Here is an 11,032-nt window from a genome sequence, read left to right on the forward strand (position 1 = left end):
GCCTTGATATGGACGGATTCTTCAAAAAAATGCTTGAAAAGGAAAGTTCATAATTGATTGGATCTTCATGCCTTGAGTTTGAATTCATATTTGAATGAGCTGATTGCCTTTTGTTCCTTGCAAATCTGAATTGAAGAGGTGAAGATTACCAATTTTCATACACAAAAACGTTGACATTAATAAAAAATTCTATTCCGCGAGTCCCATTAAGTTTCAGGCAAGAACGATCGGCGAAGAAAGCAAACCACCCCTGGAGGTTCGCATCATAAAGTCATTGCCTTCGCCTAAGGGTTAGTTTGTGAGTTGGATGTTGGAGGGGAAAGAAGGGAAAGAGGAGGCTTAGGAGTCATGAAATACACTTGTGAGATGACTCTCAAGCCTTCAATTTCCCTTCTTTCCCCTCCAACATCCAACTCCCAAACTAACCCTAAGGCACTATAAAATTTGGGTCCACATTTGTTCCACATTTAATACCACTCCATGTGCTATGACCTTCTGATTGATTGAAAAAAATTATATTTAAGTTAAAATTTAATTTTTAAGTAATTTCCTAACCAATAATAAAGTCATGATACATGAAGTGACTCTAAGTCTGAGAAAGCAAATATGCACCCATAAAATTCTAGATATATGTGGCTTTAGTTGGTACCTAATAATTCCTAGGCAGTAGATCCAATAAGTATATACATAAGCATGGGTCCAAACTTCAATGAAAGAAACAAATCATGATAATACATTACCCAAACTCATCCGGACTCATTACCATCTCTAATATGGTTATGCTTTAACAATGCATAATATAGAGTCCTGCTCTATTCTTTATGGTTGCATCACCTTATGGTTTTGTCTAGCTCAATGTCCATGATTCATTTTTTTCTTTAGGGAAATTGAGTCACTTGTGTGGTTTAATGTTCATATCAAAACAAATAATATATGGCTTAAATTGATAACGTTATTGATTAATAATATTGAAGAATGACAAGAAGTCAAGAACGACCAATATGAATACAAGTAATGAAGTGCAAGTATTCATATAAAGGAGATAAATAAAATATGGGGTAAATAAAAGATTTAATAGATAGAATAATATCACGATTTGGTGTTATTTTAGTAATTTAATTTTTCATTATTGTTTTTATTTGGAAGTAAAATTTCCAAAGAAATGTCAATTTCCTATTATCTTATCATAAATTCAAACCATTTTATTGTTGCATACCAGATTTTTTTATTAAATAAAACTAATAAAGTAGAGAGTAAATTTGGTTTTTAGAATTTCTTGTTAAACTTAATTTATTCCATAAAAATAAATTAGCTAGATTGTTCTATAAAGTTTATTCTAGAGTTTTTTGGTCCATAAAAATGTAAATAAATAACCTCAAAATATATTTTAATCCTCAAAATTTATTTGCGAGGACACTTTAATCCATAATAGAGAGAACTCTATAAATTTTATGGCCCAATTTATCCCATTGAAGAAAACTTCAAATATTGTCATCTAATATATACTAAGGTTTGATATTACTTTTTATTTCATATTAATTCTAAGTCAACAAGGCACTTGTAAATCCTAATGTGTTCAGAGAATATATCACGCTTACTTAAGTAGTTGATAACTTTGAATATATGAAATAAGTTAATTTTACAATTAGATGGGTGTACTATAATTAATAAGTGGTTGATTGAATCTTTCAAAAATATCTCAATCCCTTTGATCAAAGTGGAGAAAGTCACAAGACCAAAACCATTACAATCACAATACTTGTATGATTTCAAAATCATAATAGCCATTAAATCACAAGACCAAAACCATTACATTCACAATACTTGTATGATTTCAAAATCATAATATCCATTAAAATATTTTCTAGGATTCACTTCTCAAAACTTAAATAAGAATATGAGTATATTGAAGTACAATCATCTAAATAAAGCAGGTTATTAATTCTCTTATTGTTTATACTATGCAGAGCTTGTGGCTTCCTTAGAGTATATGTTTTAAGATCGATATATTATCAAATAATTTTCTTTAGGGTGGTAATGTTAATAAAGTCTCAACCTGATTAATTGGGAGGTTTTGACCTCACATAAAAATGATGGTGGTCTTGATATTTGTGACGCTTGTTCGAGTAATATATCTCTTCTTGGAAAGCTGAGTTGGGATATTATTCAAGGTAGTAGTAAACTTTAGTGTCAGATTCTTAGCGAAAAGTATTTTAGGGATTTTTGTTTGGTATATGCTCCTAGAAGACCCAATACCTCTCCCGTTTGGAAGAATATTGTTAAAGCTCCTATTGATATGAAGAATGGGTTCAATCTGCAACTAGTGGATGGTAGCAAATCCTTTTGGTATGATAAGTGGTTTCGCATGGATTATCTTTGTAATTTGGTGGACCATTTTCACATTTTTGACACTAAGTTGCAACTTACAGATTTTTAGAATAACGATGCTTGAGATTTTAGCTTTATTTACTCTATGCTTCCTAGCCATGTGATGGATGTCATTTAATCCATTCCTATTACATCCACTTTGAATAGTACACTATTGGATTTGGGAGGACAGTGCCATAAGATGTTACTCAACTAATTCTAGCTACTAGTTGATTAAGAGTAAGGATGAGACTACAACTTCCCATAATTTCTAGAGGTGGTTGTGGAGGCTTCATGTGCCAGAAAAAGTCAAGTTTTTGTGATGACTTACTTTTCATGATTCCTTGCCGATGAACTCTTTTCATTTTAGAAGACATATGACAACCTCTCATATGTGCTCTCGTTGTAATTCACTCATTGAAGTTCTTCTCCATACTTTCAAGGACCACTACAACTCCACTCTTTTATGGCATCATTTGAGTTTTAATGATAAGGTACTATGGAATAACCACTCTTTCCTTCCTTGGTTGGTTGGAAATGTCAAAACAAGCAATGAAAGACTCTATTTGGCAGGAATTTGGTGGGCTTGGCAGTGGCGCAACAATACTCTTTTTGGTAATACTACTTATGACATATCTTTTGTCTCTAAAAATGTTCATCAAGATTCTAGATATTAGTACTCCAAGGATGTGTTATTGACTGAAGTTGCCTTGACTAGTACTCACCGATGTCATCCAGAGGCTGGTTGGGTGAAGCTAAATGTTGATGGTAGCTGTCTTATCCGTGATCAAATAATTAGAGGTGGATGAGCTATCTGCGAACATGAAGGGCTTTAGTTGTCTAGTTTTTCTAGCAACTTTGGTATTGGGTCCTCCATTATGGCAGAACTGCTTGCTATGGAGTAGAGATTTCGTTTGGCTTGAAACATGGGTCATAATGCTATTATTCTTGAAAGTGATTGTCTAGAGATCATCCATACGGTCACTGAGAATTTGCAGACTCGCTTACACTATTTGAGTCAAGTTCTACAAAACATATTTGAGTTACTAAACAAGAATTGAGAAATGCGTGCACAACCTACTTTTAGAGAGGCAAACATGTTGATTGATTTCTTAACTAATTTTAGTTTGAACTCTAATGATTCTCATATTTCTTGGAAGTCGCCACCTATAAGAGTATCCTACATCCTATTAAGGGATTTATACCCTATATTGTAGTTTTTTTCTTTTTCTTTCTGATGTACAAAAAAAATCCTCTTTCTTGGGCCAATTGTTATATGATTATATAACAAGCATTTAGATACATTTGAGTCATTTTATGCAATCTACACTTACTACAAAGTTAATTAAAATCATTTATTTTTGAGTAAATTACACTGACACCCCTGAGTTTTAGTGAAATTACACAAGCCATCCCTCACTTTTCTAAACTTACACAAACCTCCTATAGTTTTGTACTTTCGTTACACTGACCATCCCTGTATAAGAAATAAGTGTAATTTTAAATAAGTGTAATTTTTTAAACAAAAAATGTGATAAATGCAATTAAGTTAATCAAAACATGATATATTGTGTAGACAAGTCTAAATAATATACAAATCAATGTATCTTTATTATTTTTGGTTCGTTACACTACATTATAAGAGTGATTTAAACAATATTTCTTTATAATTGTTGATGCATTTTGTAACAAAATAATAATAAAGATACATTGTTATTTAGATTTGTCTACACAATATATCATGTTTTGTTTAACTTAATTGCATTTATCACATTTTTTGTTTAAAAGATTACACTACACTTATTTCTTATACACGAGTGTCAGTGTAATGAAAGTACAAAACTAGGGGAGGTTTGTATAAGTTTAGAAAAGTGAGGAGTGATTTGTGTAATTTCACTAAAACTCAGGGTGTCAGTGTAATTTACTCTTTATTTTTTTTCTTTCAATATTTGATATGTATTGGTACATGAGTTTTATACAAATGAATAATATATTGAATATCTATAAATTAGTATGCAAATTACAGCTAAACCCTTCTTACTTCTTCTGTTATTCACTTCCATTTTCAGGCGTGGAGTTAAAAGGATAACGAGTCAATCTGGTGCAGCTACTCTTCACTTCCAAACCCAAAACTCAAATGTCTCTCTCTCTTCCACCCTAATTTCAATGAAATCCCTTTCCTTTTCTCCCTCACTTCACACTTCACAATCACCATTTCACTTTTCATCACCTTTCACATCCATTCGCCCTATCCCATTTCGAAACCGAAGATTCGTCGCTAAAACACGGCCAAAACTAATCTCATATGCTTCAATTAAAACTCCAATCAACAATGAAGAAGAAAAACAAAACGACGCCGTCTTAGGCGTAGTTGCTGCCACTACAACTACTACTACTGCTGCTGCAAATGTATATTGCACAGAAGAGGAACCGTTCATATCTAAATGCTTGTTATCAAAGCATATTCTTCGTGCTGTGCTGTTTTGTTTCGCCGTAGGTTTCTCTGCGGTTGGTGCATTCCGATTTCCTGCAATAGCAATTGCAGCTACACCTGTTGTGGCTGTGAAGAATGATGCCATGTTAAGGGATAAGAAGAGTAAAGAGAAAGGAACGAAGAGTGGTAAGAGTCATGAGTATGCTGACTGTACGGAGAGTTTGCTGGAGGAGGTGTCAGGCCTGTTGAGGATCATAGAAGAGGTTAAGAATGGAAACCAGGGAGTTAATGCGGTGGATGCGGCATTGGAGGCCGTGAAATCGAAGAAAGAAGAGTTACATAAAGATATTATGGGTAGGCTTTACAAGGAGTTAAGAGTGTTGAGGAAGGAGAAGGGGGCATTGAGTAAAAGGGCGGGCATGATTATTGACGAAATAATAAAAGCGAAGAAGGAATTTGATAAGTTAAAGAGCAAGAAGAATGTTGATGAGAAAGATAAGGAGAGGATAGTGGTATTGGAGAAGGAAGTGGAGGGGTTGGAGACGGAGTATAATGGGAAATGGGAGAAAGTGAATGAAATCGAGGACTTGATTGTGACGAAGGAGACAGTCGCTTTGAGTTATGGAGTGAGGGAAATAAATTTCATAGAGAGGGAATGTGAGAAGCTGGTGGAGAGATTTAAACATGAAATGAGACAGAAGAGCATTAAAAGGTTACATGCCTTGATAACTTGAATGCATGTTATGTATTCAACTAGCTTTTGATTTTTAGTGCAGTTTTTATCTTCTAGTTTTGTTGCTATAGTATATATGGAGATCAGGGTTGCATGTGGAAGAGGTTTTTGTGTGGCTTTGTTAGATTGTGTTTTGTTATCTTGTATTGTAGTGTATGTAGCCTAGCCTTCAGAACAAGCTCATATTCTGTTTGAAGTTAGTTAGAATTACAGCTTAACCAACTTCTAGCAGAGAGTTCTAACGAAACACAGGCTTATTCCGAAAGCTAAGGTACATTACAATGCACTGTAGCAGGCTTGAGTTAAGTCCATTAGTTAGTTAAGGATATAAGTTGGGTTTTTTGGATTTCTCATTATTTCAGTCATTCCGTGTAGTTTATTCCAGCTTATATTCTCTATCTTCAAAGATTTAGTGATGTTTGCTGCTGCTTCTTACTTCTTTATTTTGTCTTTGAATTTACCTGCCCAAGGGACATTTAACAGAGGAGGGGAGTTGCATTTAAATTTTGATCGTGACGGGATCTTATCCCTCGAGATAATGTTTGAACTTGCAAATCTTACAATTGAGGACATATAAGACTGCTGTTATCTTTATGTATGCAACTGGTTTATTGATCACATAATGTTCGGTTATGCAAGTTAAATTTGGTATAATAATGATACTTTTGAAATTGTATGTCATCATGCCAACATTTGTTAATTGGTTGCAGTTCACCTACAAGCTCAGGTACCAGGCTCTCAAAAGCTGTGATTCAGAAAGACTTGGAAACTGCACAAAGAAAACATTTTGAACAAATAATTCTTCCAAGCATTTTTTCTGCTGAGGATAATGGGCCAATTTTTCATCAAGACTCTATTGATTTTGCTCAACGTCTCAAAAGAAATGTCAAAGAATCAAGGGAGATGCAAAAGAATTTAGAGTCTCAAATAAGGAAAAATATGAAAAAGTTTGGCGAGGAAAAGCTATACATTGTTCAGTCACCAGAAGAAGACATTATTAAGGGTTTTCCTGAAGCTGAGCTGAAGTGGATGTTTGGAAACAAAGAGGTCGTGGTTCCAAAAGCTATTAGTCTTCACCTGTACCATGGTTGGAAGAAATGGCGTGAAGAAGCTAAGGCAGATTTAAAACGGAATTTAATAGAAGATGCTGAGTTTGGCAGAAAATATGTGGCTGAAAGACAGGTTCCATTTTCACTTTTTTCCATTGTAGTTTTAGTGGTGGATTGACTGTATATTATATGTTTAATAACAAACTTTTTTTTTAATAATTTAGACAGTTGAAAAGACCTTATCAAGGGCTCTAACTTTCACTTATTGGGTTGGTTATTTTTTACATTTGATGTTTGGGTTACCCAAGGACATTATGAGTAATATTAGCATTTAATCATGACTAAGGGAGAACAATCAACCAAGCATTGGTTCAAATGATTATGGATGTGAAACTGAGTTAAGCTTCACATCCACAGAATAGAAATCATGATTTTCTCCACTATATGACTCTTGGGCACCTTGATTTTGTCTATTTCTTTCGATTTTTTAATATAAAAATGTAGAATAAGTTTAGTTGGTTAAGCTGTCTGAACTCTGAAGGAAGCTAAGATACTATGATACTTTTCTGTTTTGCTGTAATTTGGTGCTTAAGGCTGGAAATGACTGCTAGAATATTCAAGAATACCTTTTCAAGTCTGGACTTCATTTGGGACGGTGTTTTTTTAGCTTCACTTTGGTGTTCTGCTCCTGGCCTCTTTAGACTTTTCTCTTTGTTAGGTATGCAAAGAGATTGTCATTCTATGTTGCACAACTCAATGTCATAGATTTGCTTTCCTCGTTTTGTGATGTTTCTAGTGAGGATACCTTGTCCTCTTCATTTGTGTTTTCCACTTTTCCTCCTCCTCCTCTTCTTCTTCTTTTTAATAATAGTATATTTTTTAAATACATTCAAAGAATCAGAGATGTGTGTCACGAATACTGCTAACTCACTAGGATGGGAATTGAACTGGTCATTCCCCATTTTATCCATTAATAGTAATCATTCTCTTTTTAATGAAATATATTTTTCATTGCATCTGATTTTATCATGTGCTTTATTTCTTTCTCTTGGAATATATCTTTTTAAGAGGGTGAGTTTGGCCCAATAGTAAGGTTGTTGCTTAGTGACCATGAGGTCACGAGTTCAAATCCTGAAAACAACCTCTTTGCTTGCGGGGATAAAGCTGTTTGTGTACATCTACCCTCCCCATACCCCACTAATTGGGAGCCTCGTGCATTGGGCCGCCCTTCATTTCTTCCTCCACACATCATTGGTACACCATATATCAAAAGTTTTTATTTCTTCAATATAATTTGGGACAGGGCATTGATGGTGGATATATTATTGTCCATGTAGGTATTTTTGCACGAAGTTGGATTGGATTTTATTACTGTTTTTATTCATCATGCATGCTGTATTATGTTTAATGCTTACTTCATGTCCACTGCAGGAGAGGATACTTTTGGATCGAGACAGAGTAGTGTCAAGGACTTGGTATAATGAAGAGAAAAAGAGATGGGAGATAGATCCGGTGGCTGTTCCTTATGCTGTCACGAAAAAGCTAATAGAGCATGCCCGGATTAGACATGATTGGGGTGCCATGTATATCACATTAAAGGGGGAGGAGAAAGAATTTTATGTTGATATAAAGGTTTTAGCTGTATATATTCTCTTTCTTATTGAGAGGTATTTTGTTTTGTTTTATTTCTTGTATGACGATTATTGTATGCTTTCTTATTTCAGGAATTTGAAATGCTTTTTGAAGATTTGGGGGGATTTGATGGTTTGTATATGAAAATGCTTGCCTGCGGTATTCCAACAGCCGTTCATCTAATGTGGATTCCTCTCTCAGAGTTGGATATCCGCCAACAGTTTCTCTTGATACTAAGGGTGTCTTATTGTTTTTCGAGATGGTTGTGGAATTCTTGGGCTGTCACATATGCAAGAAATTGGATCTTCAAGAAAGTTAAGAATATAACTGATGACATAATGGTGGTGATAGTGTTTCCAATCGTGGAGTTTATAGTCCCTTATCCGGTATGCTTGAGCTCAGAACTTGCCATCTGCTAATTGAAGTGATTGGCTTGGAATAGTGATTTTTTTTAATCATTTATAGGTCTCATGTTACAGGTTAGGATACAATTGGGGATGGCTTGGCCAGAGGAAATATATCAGTCAGTCCAGTCCACATGGTACTTGCAATGGCAATCAGAGGCAGAATTGAATTTCAAATCCAGACAAACAGATGATGGTGGATGGGTTATTTGGTTTGTTGTAAGAGCTGCTATATATGGGTTTGTATTGTTTCACGTGTTCAAATTTTTGAGGAGAAACGTTCGAAATCTTCTTGGTTATGGTCCTTTGCGAAGAAATCCAAATATGCGGAAGTTGCGACGAGTGGTAATCTTTGTTCTTGCATCGGGCATAGGCCAGTTTTTAAATTTCTGCTTAATTTTGATTATAATCATGGTTTGGAGAATTCCTGCAATTCTCCCTTAAATAAAAGGATCCATGCAAAATCCTATTCCACATTTGCATGTCTGCTGTCTATTTCAAAGCTGATGTCATCTGGCAGTACTATATTGTGTTACACTAGTGAGCTAAAGTTAAACTGATTGCTTACAGTTGAAGATGAATGTGGTAAAAAGTACCGCAGAAGCCCAATCTTTCCATAAGCTGTCGCAATTTAGCTTCACTGGTCTAAATGTTTATGGTTATTAAATTTAATTGGGCTCAGGTTTTAAACCAAACCTTCTAAATTTCTAAAATATGTCGAGTTGGAGGGTCTTGATAGGAAAAGAAAAGAAAGAATATACAAAAGTGATGTGAATTGCTCAAGTTGCTTACTAATGCACTAGTGCATGGGCATTTATAGGTGCTTTAGATGTCATACGATGAATGTGATACAATGAACCTAAGCACATACATTGAAATTATAACTCCTAGAAATTGTAAGTTCTTGAGTGTATAGATGCATAAAAGAGCGCCCATTGGTGAGTTGGGAGGGTAGATGTACACAACCTTATTCTCACAATCAAAGAGGTTGTTTCCAAAAGTGTATAGATGCATGTATAGGAAAAAGTACCATGAACATAGAAAATACATGGTCACTAATTAATAATGTGCATGAATGTAGTTTATATTTCAACACTATTTGACTTTGACATTTCCAACAAAATATACTGACTTACATTGATAATAATGTTGGTTTTACTTTAGTGGTGAACTGGTGATACATCCTAAAAATTATTCCAATTTTGGAATGTCCAGTAAGTTTTGTGTTATTGACCTCACAGCCACCATGATTTTGTGTTTGGTGGAGGACCGTCTGCTTCCTATATGTATACCTTTTTTACTCCAATGTTATTTATTCTTTGATTGATAAAAGTTTGTGATATAGGTTTGTAAGTTTGTTGCCAACTTGAGGTTAGTCACTGCCAATTTCATTTTTGTCACCACCACTAGTGGAATAGTCACGTGTGGGGGTCAGAAGAGGAATGTGTTGTGACCGGTCCTTCCTCTGAATCATTCCCCGTTCCCCACTTAATCACTTATGTTTCCCTTCTATATCTGTTCCACACTATTACTCATTTTACCTCCTCAACCTTCACCCATTTCCTTCGTCTTGTGCCAGCAGGCCAGCCCTAAACATTTGTTCTAGCTCCCCCAACGACCAACGCATCACTTTAACAATTTCCTGTCTGATGAGTTAATTTTTAAATTAAAAGAAAAATCACACATGTCCGTTTTATCATCAGATATGATTTTGTAGTTGTTGCTTTCAATTATCTGTTTTTCGATGTACTTAGTTTTTTGCCTAATGGTTGTCTAGATGGCCAGTGAATAGATCTTATGATACCTTAATTTTAATTAGGCATTATTACTTTTTGTGCGATCTTACAGAGGTATTACATTAATCAAAAAAGGAGGAGAATCAAGAGGAAGAGAAAGCAAGGAATTGATCCCATAAAGAGAGCTTTTGAAGAGATGAAGGTTAAAACTAAGCAATTATGACTTTTATGTTTGTATACTATATATGGTACTCTCATATAGGGAAAAGCTGTAAGATGTATAGCTGTTATGCAGAGGGTGAAGAAACCACCAATACCATTGAAGAATTTTGCTAGCATTGAGTCTATGAAAGAGGAAATCAATGAAGTTGTGGCATTTTTGCAAAACCCAAGGGCATTTCAAGAAATGGGTGCACGGGCACCTCGGGTATGGTATAGCATGAAGTTTTTTCAACCTGACAAGAATTATTTTCCTTTTTCTTTCAATATACTGTTACAAAATTGTGACACATTTTCTGCAATTTTTAAATTCTTCCGTTTTAATTTGATGCACCATTTTTTCCAATCAAAGAAACCTATAAATTACTCAAACACATTTGAAGAAAACCTGATTTGTATGATTTAATTATGGGTAAGATAAGCTATCGATTTTGATGGAACCTTAATTTTCTTTTATT

The 11,032-nt window shown here is 34.6% G+C and overlaps 1 protein-coding gene across 1 annotated transcript in view; it reads left to right on the forward strand.

Annotated features, from left to right (window-relative positions):
- Positions 4,399-11,032, forward strand: part of LOC109345399 (probable inactive ATP-dependent zinc metalloprotease FTSHI 5, chloroplastic) — a 23,040-nt gene continuing 16,406 nt past the window's right edge. Inside the window, exons 1-7 of the mRNA XM_019584381.1 lie at positions 4,399-5,513; positions 6,245-6,716; positions 8,015-8,215; positions 8,308-8,601; positions 8,695-8,964; positions 10,468-10,557; positions 10,651-10,782. Coding sequence (XP_019439926.1) covers positions 4,534-5,513; positions 6,245-6,716; positions 8,015-8,215; positions 8,308-8,601; positions 8,695-8,964; positions 10,468-10,557; positions 10,651-10,782 — 2,439 coding nt within the window. The 5' untranslated portion in view covers positions 4,399-4,533. The remainder of the gene's footprint in view (positions 5,514-6,244; positions 6,717-8,014; positions 8,216-8,307; positions 8,602-8,694; positions 8,965-10,467; positions 10,558-10,650; positions 10,783-11,032) is intronic.

The sequence above is a fragment of the Lupinus angustifolius genome, chromosome LG04, assembly GCF_001865875.1.
Source record: "Lupinus angustifolius cultivar Tanjil chromosome LG04, LupAngTanjil_v1.0, whole genome shotgun sequence".
In the NCBI taxonomy this organism is placed as follows: Eukaryota; Viridiplantae; Streptophyta; class Magnoliopsida; order Fabales; family Fabaceae; genus Lupinus; species Lupinus angustifolius.